General features: G+C 43.0%; 1 protein-coding gene across 1 annotated transcript in view; it reads left to right on the top strand.

The window, feature by feature from the left end:
• Nucleotides 1-563: 563 nt before the first annotated feature.
• Nucleotides 564-22043, top strand: part of mthfd1l (methylenetetrahydrofolate dehydrogenase (NADP+ dependent) 1 like) — a 47628-nt gene continuing 26148 nt past the window's right edge. The window contains exons 1-19 of the mRNA XM_071920308.2: nucleotides 564-865; nucleotides 2212-2296; nucleotides 2764-2814; nucleotides 2946-2999; nucleotides 3887-4011; nucleotides 4864-4964; nucleotides 5360-5496; nucleotides 6298-6409; nucleotides 6710-6777; nucleotides 6943-7040; nucleotides 7369-7542; nucleotides 10233-10369; nucleotides 11042-11088; nucleotides 11731-11838; nucleotides 12409-12483; nucleotides 13444-13546; nucleotides 15222-15298; nucleotides 17447-17587; nucleotides 18919-18987. Of these exons, the coding sequence (XP_071776409.2) occupies nucleotides 639-865; nucleotides 2212-2296; nucleotides 2764-2814; nucleotides 2946-2999; nucleotides 3887-4011; nucleotides 4864-4964; nucleotides 5360-5496; nucleotides 6298-6409; nucleotides 6710-6777; nucleotides 6943-7040; nucleotides 7369-7542; nucleotides 10233-10369; nucleotides 11042-11088; nucleotides 11731-11838; nucleotides 12409-12483; nucleotides 13444-13546; nucleotides 15222-15298; nucleotides 17447-17587; nucleotides 18919-18987 (1989 nt within the window). The 5' untranslated portion in view covers nucleotides 564-638. The remainder of the gene's footprint in view (nucleotides 866-2211; nucleotides 2297-2763; nucleotides 2815-2945; nucleotides 3000-3886; nucleotides 4012-4863; nucleotides 4965-5359; nucleotides 5497-6297; nucleotides 6410-6709; nucleotides 6778-6942; nucleotides 7041-7368; nucleotides 7543-10232; nucleotides 10370-11041; nucleotides 11089-11730; nucleotides 11839-12408; nucleotides 12484-13443; nucleotides 13547-15221; nucleotides 15299-17446; nucleotides 17588-18918; nucleotides 18988-22043) is intronic.

Raw genomic sequence — 22043 nt, 5'->3', positions numbered from 1 at the left:
ATGAAATGGGAGCCCATGGTCTAATGCGGATCTATTCAGGGGTCCTACTTTGGGAACCCCTGGTCTAAATGATGCCCCCCAACAGTCCCTGCCTTGATATGCACGTGAACGCGCGTGCTCATATCCGCGGCCAAATTCCTTCCCGGTCTGTTGCTGCTTTCAAGTGCTCCTCGTAAAGTCCGACGTATGAGTTCATAACTTGTAGCGTGTATTCAAGTGTCCTTAGTCGGAAAGAATAACAAAATAGACCCTGTAACAAAAATGGTGGCTATTGTTTTATTTTAGAAATCAAGCAACACATAATTTATTGGTGCTGCAGAGGTGAATGAAAAGGAGAAAATTCGCTGTAAGACATGTGATTGACTTTAATTAATTTGTTATCCTAAGGTTGCTGTATAATGAATTACCCTTATAGCTGAGTCGGACTCCATGTTCTCCACCCCCTAAACGTCACAAATCTACCTTCCGAGTTTTCCTCTGTTGGCTCGTTCATGTGTGTCCGCCTCGAAATAGTAATATTTCCGACAGTACTTGAAGGCAGCAAATCTCCATCAGGACCCGGTCGCTATCACAGCCTTCCCAGTTCCTCCCGGGTTTAAGTTCCTCGCTAGCCAACTTCGGAAAAACAAGAACACAGAATGAAGTTGTCTATAATTCGCAATGCCTGCCGCGGTATTCGGATACAGCAAGCCCGCCCAGGAAGCAGGGTCTTCGGCTTCTCGGGAAGATGCCGGCCGGTAGGTCCTGCCAGCAGCACGGTGATCCACCGGGCAGCAGCGAGTGCCACTACCAGCAGCGGTACCAGCCCGAAATTGGTCCTCAACTTCGGGAAAGAAGATGGGTTTGGGTACGACAATTCTGTGAGGTAAGAAAGTGAGAAAAGTAGTTTGTTTGGGTTTTTAACTGACAGTTGTATCGCAAACAGACATTTCCTGATACAATGGCATCTTCTTTTTTTCCTGCTTATGGGGTAACCATCGAACATGAACAACGTTATCAATCAAACCGATCCAGTCCTCAGTCCTGATTGGCAAAGTCACGTTCGAAGCGGTGCCGATATTTATTTGTTGCTTAGCAGTCACGTTGTTTAGCTACTGTTCAAGAACTACATTGTTTGGCGGAAGTAAAACACGTAATTAAAAACAAATCGGTGTTGTCTTTAAATTATCATTGAAACGCACGGTGTCGTGTGGCATATGCCCACTGCTTAAGTGAAACACGGTGATTTAGTATTTCTTGTCTCATCAGCGTTTTGTCTTTTGGCTCGCAGCCCGTAACCCCACGTGTCCCCGGTGTCTTCAGAGGGACTTCTGCCAGCTGATGTAACATTCCTCCATTATTGCCAAACTCTTGCTCCTCAAAAAGGTGTCTGAAATTGTAGTGAATAAACACACAGACAAGGGTTGGTAGGCTACACTGTAATTAATCACATGAGATAGGCCGACTAGCTTCATTATTAAATGATACACTGTTTTGTTGGTGGTGGGCTTGAGTTTATGTTTACATTTTAGACGCCATGTAGGTCAGTGTGTTAGCTCCGCCCACTGCTACTGGCTATCAGTGACGAGCATACAACTCCTCCCCAAGTCAGATAAACAGCAACGTGGCGTGTAAACCCACAAACACATTCTATTCTATTCTATTCTATTCTATTCTATTAATATGTCCCAGCTGGAAGTAGGCCCTGTTAACTGCTACTTGGCAGCCAGAATCACTCTTAAATGTATTCAACGAGGGATTAGGCCTAGCTTTTTCTTTTACTTTTTCTATTTCTTCAGACCAACTCACAACACTTGCCTCAAAGTCATGGGTTGCCAAATGGGATTTTAGGGTTCTTTAGTGGGGGTCTCCAGCAAAATGAGGTAGTATAGTATAATTTCACTATTACTTTATTTGAAGATAAGTGAGAAAGTTTGAAGAGTGACTCTTCTGATCAGAGGTTTCACTCTCCCAAAAGTTGTCCTCCCACCGACAGTATCAACAGTTTGGTTCTGTGCCAAATCATATTCACTGACAAAAATCTGCTCAGATGGGAGTCCCTTAGCCAAAATCTTGTCTCATAGAATGGGGGTCCTTGGCCTAATGTGTATGTATTTGCGGGGGCATGACATGAAGATGTTTGGGAACCCCTGCCCTGGGCTTTGGTATAAACGGCGTGATTCTTGCATGTGGATGAATGAATATTGTTGACCAGTCTATTTCCTCTCATAGGGAAGTGGTTAAGAGCACCAAGGAGGCGCTGGTGGCTTTACAGAGAGAGAATCCAGCACTCAAACCTGTGCTAGCCATCATACAGGTATTGGAAGGAACAACAGAAATGCTTTAATAATAATAACCACCTACAATAGTTTCACAGTATACACTGACATGCAAAGTACAAAGACAACAGGACCTCACAAACATTGCAAAGGGACAGTGCAAGACTCACACACACTACACCACCAGCTTGTTTTACCATGTTATAACATAGGCCTACATGCAGGCTTGTACATGGAGATCTTTGGTTACAAATGGTGGCCTATGTCGCAGATTGTCCTAAAACGTTTTCATGTCTTTCAGCAGATACCAATCTAAAAACCTAAACCAAGATAAATAGCAGTCAGCACAGCTGTGGTGTGCAAGTGGTGACCCGAAAACCCACTTTTACCTTAATTTACCTCTGTCCTTGAAGGGTTATCTGTGTTTCATTTAGGTTATTGAAACATTCTTCTATAATCAGAACTGTGTGTGTTTTTCTCAATGTCTCCTAACTTTATCTCAAAGGCAGGTGAAGATGACAGCTTGCTGGAGATCAATAAGAAGATGGCAGGAAAGGTAATTCTCTCTTTCTCTGTCTGTGTCTCTGTCTTTGTGTCTTTTTTTTGTGTGTGTTGTCTAGTCTGTCTTTTTCACCGATCGGCACAACATTTTAACTGTTGAACATCTCCTTATCCTTATGTCCACAGATTGGCTTGAACATCACTCAGATCTGTCTGCCAAAAGAGTGCAGTGAGGATGAAGTAAGTGAAACGGATTGTGTAATAACTTGCTCAGTATTCCGACAACAGTCATTCTGACTCAGTAGCTGAAGGCTCTGTCTAGGCAGACCCTTCCCTCCCCTCCACAATGTTTTGCAAGTCAACACATGATTTGTCATTCCCTCGGCTGTTTGCCTGTGCAGCATGTGCACATAGTGGAAGAGTGCGAGGTGTCTAGACCCAAATCAGTTCCTTATCTAAGCTTTTATTTCAATGAAAGATCACTTCACTAGTATATGCCTCAGATGGAGTCTATATCTCTTCACTGTATGTGAATGAATCCATGATTTCTGAATGGATTTAGCCACTCTCCAGGGTCTGTGTTTATTTTTTTCTCCACCTCGTGGTATTTTGCAACATTATGTAACTCCTGTGGTATTGGGAAGCGTACCTCAGTCTCTGCTGTATGTCTCTTTGCCCAGCTGGAGGTTGACTCCTGATCCCGTGTGCAGTAGGGAAGTCCTGGGAATAGCTCAGGGCTTAGAGAGGTATGGAATTCCTCAGCTGACAGTGGATGATATACATTACAATCCTGGACTCAAGAGACCTCTGCGCTTTCTGCTGCTCCACTGCTCTACTGCTCTACTTTCACACGCCTTTCCTCTCTCTCTCTGTCTCTCTTTTTTTTTCTTCCATAAACTCTAGGTCCAAACTTTCTCCGAGGGTGCACATGCTGCTATGTTGATGCTAATCTTGTTCACTCTCCCTCCCTTCCTTTTCAATCACTACCTTATTGTTAAAAGAAAAAATGCACTTGGCTTTTCACATTTGAAATCTAGGCTTTTCTGTAGACTCGCGATACACAGTGAACACATACCTGCATATGCAATATTAACAGCTTCTGTCTGTCTGTGTGTGTGTGCATGTAGATTTTGGAGGAGGTGCTGAAGCTGAACGAGGACCCTAGGGTGCATGCGGTCTACCTCCACCTCCCCCCTGCTTCCCTCACCAGCCGGGTGCTCAACACGCTCAAACCTGAGAAGGATGTGGACGGGTAAAGGCCAGCAGGGGCAGAGTTGGAGTCCCCATCCTTTCATAGTCAAAGAGTAGATGTTTTTAGGCAGTAGCCAGCCAGCTACACTACTTTTGTGGTATGCGTTTCTCTGGCCCAACAAAGATAAATGCATTTACTCCCATGCTGCATCAAATTTGGCTCAAATCAGAATGGGCTGCCGAGAATTAAGACTTGAGTAAATTTAGAGGATGTGCTTTCAGCAGACATGTGAATGAGGAAATTAGTAAGGGACGCTGCATAATCATCAGGAGTTGAATAGAACTGGTTCAGTTGAGCCCAAATTACACAAAATTAGTTCATATAAAATAGTTTAGATTGTCTCATGAAACACTGAGATATATGGTGCTTTTTGATTTACTCTCAAAAGTTACTGTATGTTTAAGTTGTTTTAATGAAAGTGTTTTATCTTAGTCAGAAATACTGTTACCAATAATCATAACATTCTCTGAGTGAATAATGAAAAATATATCAAACTATCCAAAATGTAACTCTCCAGTATTTGGCATTACCAGTTACATTTGAATGGTCTTAATGTGTTTATATTTACATTTTAGACATTTAGTGGATGCTGTTATCAACAGTGATTTTCTTCAAGTACAACATTATAATGAGTTTAAATCCATGTGTTACCAATGCTACAAGTGGCCAGTAAAGAGGGCAAAGGTCAGCAGCTGCCAGATAGTAGAATAATTAAACACCATTCATATATTTTTAGAATATGGCTGTATCATGAACAGTAAAGAAGTACTAGGTATAGAAATGGGAGCCAACCAGAAAATATGTTTTAATAATCTGTATATGTGTATGTATGGTTGTTTTGTCCTGCGATAGGATATCAGATCTGAATATGGGCCGTCTGGTACGAGGGGACGTGAGCCAAGGCTTTGTGCCGCCCATAGCCAGCGCTGTCATGGAGCTGCTGGAGAGACATGGTGAGGTTCAGGGGAGGGGAGGGGAGGGCAGACCAAAGATCTGGGTTCAGAGGGTAGGGGGTCAAAGGTCAGCTGGACATGGGGTCACAGTTAAGAGTTATTCTGAGTATCCCTCATGCAACTACTCGAAATTCGATGTCCAACTTAAACATTTACCATGATGCAAATTTCTAATACTTCAAGAAATATAGTATGTCTTGAAATGTTTAGCTCTTGTCCAGTCACATTAGTATCTGAGATGGTAAATTGCGGAATATAAATCCCATACTATGATGATATCCAGTAAATATGACCACAGTGTTCCACAAAACTGTCAACATTATTACTCAGACACATAAGGCACTTGATAGAAGAAGTGGATTGTGTCCTAATGTTGAATTAAAACATTTCCACAGATGTTCCTCTGGAGGGAAAAACAGTGTTGCTGGTCGGGGGCGAAGGACCCCTTGGGCTGGCCCTGCAGTGCCTGATACAGAGAAGTGGAATGGTGACTCTCAAGAGTCACAGGAGCTCCGAGAGCCTACAGAGACAGGTGTGTGAAATGGTAATCTGAGCTCAGTTCACAACTAGTTCCTCTGATCAAAAGGAAATATAGGTGGGAGTTATGGAAGTTGTAGTCCAACAGATTTTGTCACCACGCTTGCTGTAACTTACTGGGATCATTGTGCCTTTTTTGAATTGTCTTGCCCACTTATCTGTGGGAAAGACTAACTAACAGTACATTGTATATACATCACTTTCAGAAATGAGCTAATAGTGCAGCACCTCAAGAAGTCTGTGTTTTCAATTTGAGTAAGGTACCCTTCACTGAGCATTTACAAGAAGAATAAAACATGATTTTGGGCTGTTTTGAATGCAAATCTCTCCACATCATTGTGAATTTTTATCGGCCCATATCATGTCTTTGGAGAGCCTTATGGTTAAAGCCATCACCCTATAAATGAATAGTAATTTTCCACTTCACACAGTCTTAAAACTCAACCTCCATTCGCATTATTCAGTTATTCCTGTTTCATTCAGTTTTATAGGCTGACCACTGGGTGGCAGTCTCTCCTTTTTCACATGCAGATGTGATCAACCACTGTCATGCAAACTTGTGAACGATTCGGAGCTTCAAAGACCTGCAGAAATTGGCTGAATAAAAGTTACAAAGATACACGTAGACATTGTGATACACAACACGTCACACAGAAATTCTTGTTCTCTATTAAATGGTCATCTCTCTATTCATTCACATTTCTGACTTTGTCCCATATCTTTTTTTTGCCTCTTCTCTCTTAAATTGTTCTTAAATTCTTCATATTCACATTCATCTCCTTTGCTCATTCCCCAGGTGATGCAGGCGGATGCTGTGGTCCTGTTAGGGTCGGGACATATGGACCTCCCACCCACATGGGTTAGACCAGGGGCTGCTGTCATCCACTGTGATCCCACCCTGATCACAGGTATAGTGGAGGCTGTTGTGATGGTCATCAAGCAGGAAGTAATGCCTGGATGTGTAGAACAAAAGCAGAGTCCGCACACTGCAAGTTACTCCCAATGTGAGCGAATTTATTAACACCCATACCTGTGATGTTTCAAGCTCTGAGCATTATTTCATACACCTTGGGAGCAACTTGCAGTGTGCTGAGTCGACTTTTGCTCTATGCTTTATATTCTGTCTGGCACCTGGTTAACATTTGGATATGCATGTGTTTACTCGACTGGGGTTGAATGTGTCTCATTGACTGTATATTCTGTTTTAGATGACCATACCATTGAGATGTCCTCACAGACGGGGATCGGACACCTCACTGCAGCTTACAGAATGCAGGTGCGTCTCTTTGTCTCCCAGTCCTTAACGTACCATGTTTTGTCTTCTGATTGCTTTTGACTGACAGCTCAGTTCATTTTTTGTCTCAATGGCTGCTCTCTATTTTTCCCTTTCTCTTTCTTTCCCTTGTTCTCTATTTCTCTCTCTCTCTCTTTTCTCTACCAGAATGTGGTGCGCGGTGGCAGTCGCTGGCTGCAGGAGCAGCAGTACAGAGCCTGGAGGCTGCGCAGCCTCAAACTGCAGCCCCTCACCCCTGTACCCAGGTATAGACCATGTCATTTTCCAGGTTGAATTTTTTTATTATTATTATTGAAAAAGAGAACTGTCATTCAGTTTGAATGGGAAATTAAGATTTCTGTGCCCATTCCCTGCTCTTTTGTGTGCTTCTTGGTTTAAGGTAGAGGCACATTTTACTCAAAACTGGTCACAACTTGCACTGCTGGACCGTTATTGATAATATGAAACTTACATAATGTGTAAATTTAGTTAAATCTACCGGTACACAGGATCAGATGTAATCTTCCTCTCATACTTGATGCTTTAAAAATAGATACATCCTGATGATCTGTCATGTTTTCTCTGCTTCTGCAGTGACATAGAGATTTCCAGAGCCCAGACCCCTAAGCCAGTGGACCAGCTGGCTGAGGAGATCGGCTTGCTGTCGGAAGAGCTTGAGGCCTACGGCAGATCTAAGGCTAAGGTCCGCCTCTCCCTGCTGGACCGCCTCCACGCACAGCCTGATGGGAAATACGTCCTGGTAGCAGGGTGAGTCTGGCAGACTGATTGAATCCTTTATTTCTTCAGGTTCTCAGATCCCATTAAGTTCAAGATCTGTTTTATAACAGCGACCAAGTATACAAAATATTAATAACATGCAATAAACTTTATTTATAGAGAACTTTATTAAAAGTGTGTGTACAAAGTCCTTACAAAGACAATAAATAAAATATGTTAGCCATAAATAAATCATGCACAATTAAGAAGAAAAAGAATGAAATACTAAATGGCAAAGTAATAAAAATAAAATACAGAGCATTTTAAAAGAGGATACTGAGTTGGCTGGTCTGTTCTCATTGGACAGGTCACCAAAGAAATAAACATAAAGCATTTAATTCACATGTCAGCAAGCCATACAATCCCCAACAAGAAGATGACTCACAAACTTGAAAGCTGCACAATTGCAGTTGGCCATAATCTACAAGCTGCCTAATACTGTATTCGAAACAGTAACATAAATCACAAACAAATCCACCATCGATGCTTTCAATCATTTAGGGGAGTTTCTACCTTTGATTTCATTATAAGGTGCATAATGACTAAAAGCAGCATTGTCAAATTCTAGGATAAAGACTGAGACTGTTTTTTTTCTTGTTTATGTCGGTCTCTCTGCCTCTCCCATCTCTCATGTCCCATGTTTTATCACCGCACTGTCTTTTATCACAGCTTCTATTTGTCTTACCTAATGTTTCTTGGTAATCTGAATTAATGAATTTAAGAGGTGGTCTCCCTCTTCCAGCTGTTTTCTTTCTGCTTTTGATTAATGATCTATCCCTCTCTCTTTATTTGCCAAATAAGACTATCACAGGCTTAAACATGACACACACCATCACACACCATCACACACGAGCATTAAACGCCTCTCCAAGGCAGAGAAGGATTACCCAGTGTCCCATGGGGAAGGCAGTCGTGTAGAATTGATTACCCACAGTCCCCTGCATGAGTGATGTCAGAGGACGTCACCTTTCAGCACTCAACCAGCTGTCCAACAACACGTTCTAGTCCCTACTGATTCGATACTAGTGGAGTTTGAAAAGACCCACTACCCTGTTAAGTTAGACCTTGTGCTTTTGATTTCAGGACTGCATCATAGTCACTTTCTTCACCAAACACTATAATTGTAAAGGAATTTGTCCTAGTGGTGACATTGGTGCAGAGATATATGAACAACTTACTCAGTAACACAGTACTTACTGACACAAATGGTACAGTTTACATACCGTGCAAGACATACAAAAGACATGATTACGCTCTACGAATGTACATTCAATATTCAGTCGCTATGTGTATTCAGGCTGTAGCTCACAATAAAATTGGAAGTACTACACACTGAGGATAGATGTAGGAAAAGAGAATCAACATCCAGTTTCATGCACATTAGACTAGAGCCACCGTACTGTGCAGACATGGGAAGAAAGAGCCCTGTCAAATAATTCTACTACAGAGAGAGAGAGAGAGTGAAACGCTGAGTGAAAGAGAGATGAAGACTTGCTTTTCCCCCCCTCTTAGACAGTGGGAGTGATCATAGGCTGTGGAGTTTTCTGTCTTATCTCTGGTGTGTGTGTGTGTGTGTGTGTGTGTGTGTGTGTGAGGCAAGCAGCCTGGGCCTCTCTTTGAAGGGTGTGTGAATGGTGTTATGCTGATAGAGCAGGCTAAGCACCGCTGCCTCCTTTCATGTATATGTGTGTGAGTGTGTGTGTGTGTGCAACATAGGAACAGAACACACACACACACACCTGTTGCTAAGCCAGGTATAGCCTTGATTCATAGCCTATATGAACTGACTTTTCCACACATTCATAGATTTTACATTCACTTGCACATAGTATGATGACACTAATACTATACCCCCCTCACTCCCTCTCTCTCTCTCTATCTCTCTTGTTCTCCCCCACCCCCATACATACACACATGCAAATGTGCAGATGTACATACACATGCAAGTTCTCCCACTTGGATGTACAAAGGCACAGCCGGACATGCACGTGCACACATACATGTGTGTGTGTATGTGTGCATTTCTCTCTTTCTCTCTCACTTAAACACACACACACACACACACACACACACACACACACACACACACACACACACACATACAGAGTTCCTTAAAGAGCCAACTCAGCTCCCAGTGGCTCTGGAGAGGTGAGGGGCCCCTCTCAATTCCAGCCAGCAGCAAGCCTTTGAGACCTGCTGCCAAGGGAACATCATGTCTACCAAAAAGAGAGAGGGAGGGAGGGAGCAGAAAGAGAGGGAGTCTGAGTGAAAGTGTCTATAGATAAATGAGGTGGAGACCCATCAAAGCATTCTTTTTCTTCTCCTCTGGTGTCCCCTTCTTAATCTTGCCCCCGCTTTACCCCCCTTTGTTACTCTGTTACCTCAAAGCTTCCCTTTGGACACAGCCAGTGATTTATCTGCAATATAATGGCTCCCAGTAGTCCTATGCATCAGGTCTTAGATACAGACTAAATGTGATTTGAGCTGCTGAGTCGGGTGTTATTGATCATTCCATGGATGCACACACACAAGCACTCACACACAGACTCTACAGCCAGATCATGTGCCACCAGTAGACTTATATTTCTGTCTTGATACTTGCCTCCTAACAGTAGAACACAGTTTGTACATTCAGCGCAAATGAACGTGATTTCAAAATATGTGTCTCTCTCTTGTTGTAGTATCACTCCCACTCCACTGGGCGAAGGCAAAAGCACAGTGACCATCGGCCTAGTCCAAGCCCTCTCTGCCCATCTCAAGCTCAACTCCTTCGCTTGTCTCCGACAGCCTTCCCAGGGACCCACCTTTGGGGTCAAAGGTCAGCATTGGACACTTTGATCCTCATGCTAATCGCACATGATATAGCCTGTCTGAAAACTGGGCTTCCATCAAATTAATTGCTTCACCACTCTGTGCCCTTTACCCTCCACTTGATCTTGTTACAATGCAACATGTTATTATTATATAGTGCTATATTGTAACACCATGTAATGATCTCTTATATTTTGTTTCATTCCAAAACTCACTGCTTTGAGAATTCATTGCTTAATATATCAAAATATAGATGATGACATCCTCTAAAATGCTGCTATTTTGTAAGAAAAGTTATTACAATGGATAACAACTTCAGTAATATTCTCTAGTGAGTTTTACTTTCATGCCAATCATTTAGTAAGGGTTGATGTCAAACAGTTTCAAATGGTGGATATCTCGCTTTTGGAATGAAGCTCTTCATTTTGTTTTGCTTTCTACTAATATATTTTGGGTAATGGACAAGGCCAGAGACAGGGGACCGAATCAGCAGTCGGGGATGTATCCAATAACTGTGCGATGAGCTAGCTTTGTCAGCGTGAGGCTAGGATTTCATAGCCTGCTACGGTTTGTAACGGGGTGGAGCAGTTCACTCAGAGTCCACCACTCAGCAGTCCTTCTCTGTGTGTCCCTGTCCTGTTGCCTCTCTCTGACCGCGCTACCTCTTCTCTGTGCCTAGGGGGAGCTGCGGGAGGGGGATATGCCCAGGTCATCCCTATGGAGGAGGTAAGACACAGAGACGGACCCTCGCCGCTCCCTCAGCTGGACGAGTGCTGGCTTCAAAGGCCTCTAAAACATGCAGAGACTGAGAGAGCGAGCGGGAGGGGTGAGAGGGAAGAGGGAAAGAGACCGGTGTCAAAGCTCCAGAGACAAAGCCCCTGTGATAAGGCAGCCTCCCCGTCTCACACCAAAACACCAGCTCTTTTCAACTTTCTCCTCCTCTCTCCCTCTCCCTTCTCCCTCTCACTGCACTCCTGTGTTTTTTTTTCATGGGCTGTTAAACTAAAAAAGGGGAGTGTTTTGTTTCTTTTTGGTAGAGAGGCTCTTGCTAAACAGAAAGGATATGTGTCATAATATTTTTAAAGTCCTGGGGGACAAAGTCAAAACCATGGGAAGATTACTTTATTGTTATAAGTCAAATTTATTATGTGACTGCAGCCTTAGACCCCCATAGAAACCCCTCCCCTTACAAGACATCACTGTCAATGAGGCAGAGTTTACAGTCTAATGGATTACCTGTGTTCCTCTCTCTCTTTCTCTCTCTTTCTCTCTCTCTCTCTCTCTCTCTCTCTCTCTCTCTCTCTCTCTCTCTCTCTCTCTGTCTCTGTTTTTCCTCTTTTCTATCTTATCCTTTACTTTCCCCTTCAGTTCAACCTCCATCTGACAGGTGACATTCACGCCATCACAGCAGCCAATAACCTGGTGGCGGCAGCCATCGATGCCAGGATGCTCCACGAGGCGACCCAGTCAGACAAGGTGACAGTGTGATGATGTCACGCAGTACTTACTCATTCTGTGTATACTCTGACATTGACGTTTTGACCTGCACTATTAGTACTAACATAACAATCACCATTATTTTGCAAGAAATTGGGATCGTACAGTAACTAGCAATCATGATTTATTAACCTTAATGTTTTGAGGAAGGAAATTATGTTACTGCACTTTTGGCATCTTGAGTATTTTTATCTACAGTAACATTTTAAATGAAATGTTTGAGTATTGAATGTATGCCGATATTCTGAATATTAATTGTGGATTTTTTTGTGCAGCCATCCTTTTGGTGCGCCATACAAACTTCAGATAGTGAAGCTCCCATGTAAATGTGTCACAGTCTTGTCATAGTGATGTCACTATATGTTCAAAGCAGAGGCTTGAATATTATTTCACAATTATGTCATTGTTAGTTAAGCCGAGGCACAGTTTACCGTTTTAATTTCTCAACTGAATTTACAGTTTCACAACTATGACATCACAGTGTGACTCTCGGTACAATCGTGGAATTGGTAATGATGAATCTCTGTTTTTGTTTCATACCCCTCCCAGGCCCTTTACAACAGACTGGTTCCTTCAGTGAATGGAGTCAGGCGATTCTCACCCATCCAGATCGCCAGGCTGCGTGTAAGTCGACCTGCGTGGCCTGTAAACACCGCAGTGCCTCTCAGAGCCGCTGATGTCAACAGCAGTCACTCGCCCATAGGCATGTTGTGTTGAGCTTCCTGTTTTGGAAGTGTCCACTAGGGGGCCTCAGTGAGCCTGTCTCCAGACCACGGCCTCTTCACTAGCATTGCCACAATCTTCTGTCTCCACAATCATTCTCCACCCATGTCCGTGTCTCTGTGTCTTTGTTTATGCCTCATAAAGCTAATATGTTTGTATGACACTGAGTAAGGCTATTTTATCAAGTGCTGAAGACAGAATGGCTGATGTTAAGTCATAACAAATGAAAAAACGACAGATGTTATGGAGATGGGAGGGAGAGGTTGGAGTCTCTCATACACCAGCACAGACAAACACTGAGTTGACTTACGCTCTGAGTTGAGAAGTTCACAGGACTGTAAAATATTTATTGGTCTGAATGGATGGAGTGAGAGATAAGGAGTGTGTGTTTATATACAGCGCACTCCCAGTGAACCTGTTGAACCTGACTGAGAGTTGATTGGCTGTATCATGCGTGGTCAGTTAGTTGCCATTTCTTGTAACTGGTTGTTTGATATTGTATGTCCAAATGTGGCACACCACAGCAAGAAATGAACCACCGCTGCTGGAGAAAATGAAATGTTAAGGAAACATTATAATTTAGCTCTTTTTTTTTTTTCAAAAAGCACAAGCAAATACTGGTCAAGTGTTTGGGAAATGGTGCTTTTTATCCAAATAAAATATCAAAATAATACTATTAAATTATCACAATAAAGTGCTAAAATAGTTTTAGTGTTGCATGCTGCAGTAGTGCCATAACTGGGACCAAAATGGGGACAGACAAAGCCAAAAATGACCTCTTACCCTCACCGCTCCAAAACACTTACACAGGAACCACTGGTCCCGTCTTTCTCTCCTTTATCTCTCTCTCTCTGTTTCCAGCGGCTAGGCATCGGTAAAACAGACCCCGGATCTCTCACGCCGCAGGAGGTCAACGCCTTCGTCCGCCTCGACCTTGACCCCTCCAAAGTCACCTGGCAGAGAGGTAAGGAATCACTGGAAGTACTCTCTCTCCCTCATCCCTGATTGCCATCTGCGACACCCAGGCTGGCTGACTAATATTGAAGGGTAATCCCACTGAATTTCAGTATTCAAATGTACTAGCATCTCCCATAGCCCAAAACGAGGAAGGAGAGTTTGTCCGTCTGTGATATGTTCAGTAGGATTCATATCTGCTTCTTGTCATTCTTCTATTCCCTTTACATCTTTTCTGTTTAAGACGCATCATTTTGTGAGATATGTTTTGAGAGAGATGATCTCGAAAACTAGATTCATCATTTTAAAATAGTTTCCATATCTTATGTTTGATTCCATTTGTACTGATGTGCAGTTCCACTGAGAATGAAATGGGGAAAGTTGATACAGAGCACCCAGTATGATTCTCTGCAAACAAGGATGCATATTCTTGTTCAAAATTAATAGCAGTACTATCACACAAATCTCATTTGGCTGAAAATGTTTTTGACAAACATCCCATGAGTCTACAAAGTCGGCCTCTGATTTTTTTTCTCAGTGGAGCTGCCGAGACAGCCATTATTCAAAGATTAGACTCGTGGTTCTCAGATGTTTATCCTTTTATTTTGAATCAATTACCAATCAGGTTGTGTCATGCCATAGGAATAACACATGGAATCTTAAATTAAGAGGTATTTTCCTTTTGACAGAGTGAATTTGCTTGATTAGTTCTAAAATTTGAATGCATCACAGGACATTGAGACTCTCGTCATTGGGAATTGACTCCTGCTCCGTCCGGCCCCTTTGGGGTTGATGAATGTGGGTGTGGTGGGGTGGGGATGGGTACCCCAGTGGAAACTGTTGTTTTTAAGTTGTCAGTGAGAACAGCCAGCCAGGGTGTTGCTATGACTGATGGGGTATTTACCCAAATGGCTCCGGAGGGCATATTTAAGAGAGGAACCCTGGAGATTAAAAACAGATTTACCACCTAACTCTGCGTGTGTGTGTGTGTGTGTGTGTGTGCACTCATGCGTGTGTGAGTTTATGTGAGCGTCTTATGTATGTATATTCTAAGAGTCAGTCTGTTTTCATTTAAGTGCGAAACAACCCACGTTTTTCCCTTTCTGTTCTTTACATCCAACCAACATCAGGACAGTGTTTTACCCCTGTGGTTTCCTGAGCTCCTGATGGATTGTAATCGGAGCACAGCCACAGAATAACCAACTCCGAGCCAAGATTATCAGGGAATAGGTCAACTGCTGAGTTATGAAACTGCAAAGTAGCAAATCCTCATACCATAAGCACTTCCAGTGTGTCAACACCTACTCACAACAAGAGATAAAGATCAGTTGTCAGTTATTGGCTTTGTGCACATTGTTCTGTGTGTGTGTGTGTGTGTGTGTGTGTGTGAGAGTGTGAGAGTGTGTGTGTCACAATCACTCACAGGCCTGTACATGTGCTGCTGTATCTGTTTTACAACATGTGTGGAAGTGGATTTTTACAACCTGTCAGAGTCAGACTGTAAATACATCAATCCTCTGTGTGTGTGTGTGTGTCCTTGAGGTACGAGGTCAGGTATGCTATAATTTGTTTGTCTGTCTGGCCTATGATATCAATTGGCTGTTTTCATGCCAGTCTAGTTGGAGATGCTGTGAGAAATGGTGCTGGTCATGGAAGTGAATTGTTATGTCCTCCTTGTTTTTCAGTTCTTGACACCAACGACCGTTTCTTGAGGAAGATCACAGTAGGACAGGCAAGCACTGAAAAAGGACAGATGAGAGAGGTATGTAGTTTATATCAGCAGCATCCGTGCCTTCACATTTCTTACTGTAATTTCTTATTTTTTTGTTTTCTCAGCTATCGGCTTTGTATATTTTTATGATAATCCAAATATAAGGCACTCTAAACTGCTTTGGCATCCACCATTTAGAATGTATTAACATTCCAATGGTCATTACAAGTATTTTACAATTCAGTCATATGGCAAACGATGTTGTCGCTGCACAGTGATTTCATTACGTGGGTTTAGCTGGTGGAAAACAGAACTTTACCTGTCTCAGCCCATTAATTATTCCCTGCCAGGCCTTTACAGCCTGTTGAGCTTGAAATCAAACTGACGGTCACCTCTGATGTTATTAACACGGGTGAAAACCTTTGCAATAATACAGTGTGTTGCTGAAGTGGCATCAAATGCTTGTGTTTTTAGCTTACACACACTAACTCACTCTTTCACTCTCTCATGCTCACACACACAGTCCCACTCCCCTCCATTCCCGCTTCCCCCGTCCACGATTAAGCCCGGCGGTATTTCACCCATATGTCAGTAGTAATGACAGCTAAATGAAATCCTGCAAATAAACACTTCACCTCAATGGGAAGCGAGCGGGCCTAAGTGAAAGCAAATGTTTAAAGAGGGAGAAAAATGACCCCCCCCCCTACACGCACACACACACACACACACACACACGCAAAGAGACGCACACACCCCTGGAACAGCCTCTGAGTTAGTTCTGCATATGCTTACATTTACCTCCATCCATTCTGCTTCTCTTCCATTCCTCTCTCCTCCTCCTTGCCCCGGTGCTAGATACACTATAGCCCCTCAGGGAATTGTCACTGGGAGTGGGAATAGAAATGTTGTGTTCCTTGGTGGATTGGTGTGGTTTGTGTTATGTTTCTTTTTTTTTTTTTTTACATGGACTGGAAATTCCTTTGGTTTTCCATACTCTTCACTGTGCTGGCTCTCACTCTTTCTCTTTCTCTCTTCTCTCTCTCTCTTTGACGCAAATCAACACAGAAAGTTACAACAAAAACAAGAGAAACAGACCCCACTCTCTATTGTTTCTCCAAAGTCATCCGTCCAAAACAAGGCCATGTCCGTGAAACACATGCCTTCTTGGAATGAGACTCCCATCTGTACCACGTTCCACGTGTGTGTATGCATTGTGTATTCAGGAATGTGCCGTTTATGATTCACTGCTTTGAAGGAAAAGGGTTGGACCCGGACATCAGCATCCATCCAAATGTTTTGGGTTTGTAGGGTGTGTTACTCGTCAATGGACCCGTGTTTCTGTGTAAACGCAAGTGGTTTCTGTTATCACCTCTCACTATCACAATATCACACGCTCTCTCTCTCTCTCTCTCTCTCTCTCGCTCTCTCTCTCGCTCTCTCTCTCGCTCTCTCTCGCTCTCTCTCTCTCTCTCTCTCTCTCTCTCTCTCTCTCTCTCACTCACTCACTCACTCACTCACTCACTCACTCACACATGCTCACCCTCTTTATCTGTCCTCTCTCGGTTTACAGAATGTGATATAATTGATAGCATGTTTCTAGTGTAACAACAATACTCTTATTATTGGATAACCTTGTTTGGAAAATAAATGCCATGAGGTCATTTATACATCGCTTATGTGCATATATGTTACAGCACATGCACATAAATGTCATCACTTATTAAATCTTATTGGTAACATTTTACAATAAGGGTACATTAATTAAGGGTTAGTTAATGCTTAATAAGCATTAACTAACCCTTAATTAACAGTTAACTATTGTGTCTGGTAATCATTTACTAATGGTGTTCATGTTAACTAAGGTATTATTTATACGTTATTTAATAGTCATATTTATAAACTATTAAATAATGTATAAATTTAAGTTAACATGAACACCATTAGTAAATTATTACCAGACACATTAGTTAACTGTTAATTAAGGGTTAGTTAATGCTTATTAAGCATTAACTAACCCTTAATTAATGTACCCTTATTGTAAAGTGTTACCCTCTTATTGATTCCCACAATCCTGTTCTTAGTAGGACTGTACAGAGGCTCTACTTAATCCACCAGCCACTGCGACCAGTGAAAAAAAACTTTGAATTTCTGACCCTGGTGGTATGTAATGTGTAGTATTTTTGTTTTTCCTCACTCCAGACTGGGTTCGACATTGCGGTGGCCAGCGAGATCATGGCCATCCTGGCTCTGGCGGACGGCCTGGGGGACATGAAGAACAGACTGGCACGCATGGTGGTGGGGACCAGCCGCTCGGGGCAGCCTGTCACCGCAGAGGACCTGGTGTGTGTTTCTGTGTGGTCTTTTCATTCTGGGGACGGGGCGGGGGGGAGTGGGGATTCAACCCTGACAGTCTCACAGTGAGGTTATGGTATAATCATCAGTACATCTCACCATGCATTCTCCTTTTGATAAATGTTGAGTCCATTTCATGTGAAGGCTGAGCTATCTTTTGTCCGTCTCAGTCTGGATAATCTAGTTGTGCTGTTCCATTCATGGTAGCTGGCAGTGTTAACATTCAGGCAGATTGAGGAATAGGATTATCCAGTTGTGATCTCTTTTCTCTAGATACATGTTTGCTTTTAATTGAGATGTTTTCCCAAATGTGAAGGTTAGGTGTGTTATGCATGGGAATATCTGCATCTCAGCCTACCTGGAAGGAGGTTTCCACTAAACATTTTGTCATAGTCTGTGCATAATGTGGGAACTGGGATTTTTCCAACCTAGGGAGAGAATCGTCATAAGAGGTTGAACCGGCCACAACATTATATTAACTCAAATCTATTGTTTTTAACAAAACAAGGAGTTTCACAGTGCAATAAAGGACACAAAAATGCAATTGAAATAAGAGAAGGCAAACACAACACAGTTGTTGAGTATGACAGATTTTGTGTGTGTTTGTTTATGGGTGTGTGTTTGCATGTGTACGTATGTGTGTATGCATGCGTGTGTGTGTGTGTGGAGTGAAACATAAGCTGTGTGACTCCTCATTGCCCTCGTTCAATCTCTGGTGACCACACTGTCCTCCCTGCAATTATCCTTCTAGCTTGCAGGCTGGAAACTTCCCAGGTCCCACTTGTCCCAAACACGCTAACGTACCACTTCCACCTCCAAATCAACACGCCTCATCTATGTGTAACCTGCCATTATAGATGTTAAGCAGAGTTTTCGCACCTCTCACCAGCTCCAGCCTTAGGGTCAGCTGGCTCTGGTTTCCCACAGATGACTGCGGCCTGTGTTGTTTCAGAACCGTAAAGGAGGATCCCCTATAAAGTTACATTAGTCTTTCTGATTAGTCAGGATGCGAAAACATCACCACCCCTCTGAGCCGGCCCAGATGGGAATATGGTGTGTGACTGTATGTATATGTATGTGTGTGGGTGTGACCAGATGGCTGACAGGGCATATTTTGGGGAGGAAGCATTAACAGTTACTCTTATGTGATGGTCAGACATGAGGGAGGGAGAACTGCAGATGGTCTAGACATTTTATCTTGTAGGATTCATTAATACAGTTACTGTGGGTATTAAAGTTTAAAATTTTGGACTCATCTCAGAACTAATAACCTGCTCTTGCCCCCACCAACTACTGCCTTTCTTTCTCCCCTCTCTCAGGGTGTGAGTGGAGCGCTGGCGGTGTTAATGAAAGATGCCATCAAGCCCACACTCATGCAGACCCTTGAGGTGAGTCACTACTGGCCTTAGTCCTCTCACAGTGACATTATTCCAATGTGCTCTAAGTTAATTACCATCCAGCGTAGGATGAATCGTTAAACCGTTCAGAACACAGTGCTGCTGATCCAACCTGAGCTGAACAGCTGGACTGTTGAAGAAAGTAATTACAAAGGTCCTCAACTACAGTTGGCAGTCACATTTTTTTTTTCATTTTTCTGTGTTCCCCTCTGCTGTAAGATCTGTGGAATGACTACCTCTCACATAGCCAAAACTTTGCTAAGGTACTGCAGATATAGAAGAGAATGCACACTAAAATCCCTGCAATCCCTGTCATTTTCCTGCTGAACTAAGTATATTCTGATGAACATCTTCTAGGCCAAATAGGTTAGCAGTCCAAAGGGAAATTGCATTTACCCAAATGTGAACTAGACCTCACCCTATCTCTGCAGCCAGAGAAAGTATGCTCCAGGGAGAGCTTTTAAGAAAGGATGATCGATGGACCTTTTCCTCCCACGGCTCTTTATCTTAATAGCAGTTTAGCAGTATGCTGAGGACAGGTGGAGCTCTCAGGCTCTCGGGCCGTCTGAGGGCTCAGACGCTGTAGCGACTGTCTTAAGGAATCTGTTCAGTCTGGGTGTGACGGCCCATACCTTAACTCTGCCTCTCACAACATCTGGCTTTCATTTTGCTATTGAGGCATTACCACGAGGATGGATCCACATGTAGACGCACATGCACACATACAGTACATGCACACATGCACACTCACACACACATACACACACACACACAGATGTGACCCTAAGCTAGCCCTGTGCTAGTAGAAAACGCCCAGCCCCCAAGGTGATGGATGGAGGAATGGAGGGGAGGTAGAGATTGAGGTTTGATGGATTGATTAAACTGATAACAAACTCCACATCTGGTCTTGGTCTTCCTTGCTCTAGTAGAGCAAGAGCCTACTTAAAGGAACACGCCAAGTTTTTGGAATACTGGACTGTTGGTCAACTTACACGTGAAGTGATGAGAACAAAGACATCAAAATCATCCATGGTAGGCGACTAGCATTATCCAAAGTAAGAAGACTGACCTTTTAGTAATAAAAAGTTGTTACTGTTTTTTTATTGTATGGCCAGTACATACATACATTAAAAATGAAATATCTTTAACTCAGTATAGCTGATTATTAGCAGATTTATTTTATTAACTTCCTGTGGAAACAGGTTAAGCATGATTTTGGTGGATGATTTTGGTGTCTATGTTCACTTCACCTAACAGGTAAGTCTCCCAAAAGCTCAATGTATTTCTTTAAGCTTAATAATGAGCTATGAAACCGTGGTCTCCTTCACTGTCTCTCCTTGAAATGGAGACTTCTATCTTGAAACAGTAATGCGACATTACTTATCTGGTCACTGTGTCCTTGGCCTGTCGTCAGGGCAGAGTGTGGGACTCTGTACATCCAGGCTAAAGCGTCTGAAACACTGGATTGGGTTTAGGGGTTCATAGTTCACCGCACAACTTTAATTTATTTTTCTGTTGGATTCATTTGAATCATTCAAGCTGATGTGTGTGATGTTAGCAGTTGGAAGCATGTTCTTTCTGATGATGGCTTCTACTTCTGGCTGTAGATTAAAGAGGATTTCTTTTTTTTTTTCTTGACATTTGTTGTAGGGCTATTTTTCATTTGCTTGTTCTTTGTTAGAAGTGAACGGGGGCTGATTACATGGCCAATGGGTGGGGGAAATAAACACAGACTGACCCAGATTGGGTGTTTTCAAGGGGGAAGAGGGAGTGGAGTGTTGCAGGCAGCAGAGATTTGGTTACTTTCTAGGTTTTGGGAGGAAACATTGCGGTCCTGTTTTGTGAAACCTTTTCCTGTGTGGTTTTCCTGTGATTCTGGCCGGGAGACTCGTATCGGGACCGACCAGGCCTCAGGGCTCCATGAGAATTTTCCATCTAGCTGGACCCCCTGTGCCCTCTGTGGTTGTGATTGTGTGTGTGTATACGAGCACACATACGTGAGTTTGTATATGATTGAAGGATGTGTGTGTGTGTGTGTGTGTGTGTGGGCATGCATTCATGTGTTGTTTCAGATGGGACAGGGTCTGGAGGAGATGCAGTACAGGAGGAAACGGGATAGTTGTCGAACCCGCTCCCTGTGTACGTGTCTGTTAAGCAGGCCTCAATGATTCTGTGTGTTTTCTACGCATCCTGTCTACGTGGAAATCCACAGACCTGGCCACATGCATCCTGCCTGGGGAGTGGCAGTAACCTATAGCATAGACAGTCAGGCATGTGACTCAAAGATCACAGGTTTGACTCTCTGGACTGCCTGAAAATCTAGGCCTGGAAAGTGAAAAGAGTAACACTGTCCCAACCCTTACTGCTGTTGAGGTGCTGGAGCAAGTTAGAGTACAACCCCCTCCAGTGAAGCTGCTCAGTGGCCAACCGTAGAAGACTGGAGGTCTGTGAGATAGTCAGGTCTAGTTGTCGGAGTGTGGCACAGCACATTCGTGCATGTTTGTCCTCATGTACACTATGAGTAATGTCTTCAGCTTGGCAGTAGTAATGACGGGCCAGTGAAGACAGCTCTGTTGTTTCCACAGATGTGACTGTAGCTGATGAGTGATGGGCTGCACAAACACACAGGGGGGATTTTTTGTTCCACAACAGAGTATGAGTGAGTGGAAAAGGAGTTTTGAAAACTAGAAATCTCAGCACCTAGTGATGTAATTGTTGAGTCAGTGAGTTGATCATCTTCCCTATCAGTCCCCTTCAGATATATTGTGGTCATTTTGTGCTGTAACTTTGCTTTAACTTGCTTTAATTTTTGTGCTGTTTTGCTAAAACGCTCACGTAATTAAAAAACAATTAGTTCAGTTTAGCATTGGTCAACAGCTGGTGTAGTGTGGGGTATAAAATGAGGAAGGGATGCGCAAGAAGAGGAAACAATGAAATGATCTCCATTTTCCTGTTTTTTATCTGTCCCCCCTCCCCAGAGTCCTCATAATCCTCTCTTCCTCCCCTCTTATCCACCGAATGAAGAGGTGACACTCTCACCTTGTCAT

Source organism: Centroberyx gerrardi, chromosome 18 (genome assembly GCF_048128805.1).
Source record: "Centroberyx gerrardi isolate f3 chromosome 18, fCenGer3.hap1.cur.20231027, whole genome shotgun sequence".
In the NCBI taxonomy this organism is placed as follows: Eukaryota; Metazoa; Chordata; class Actinopteri; order Beryciformes; family Berycidae; genus Centroberyx; species Centroberyx gerrardi.
This window is presented reverse-complemented; position numbering and strand designations above follow the sequence as displayed.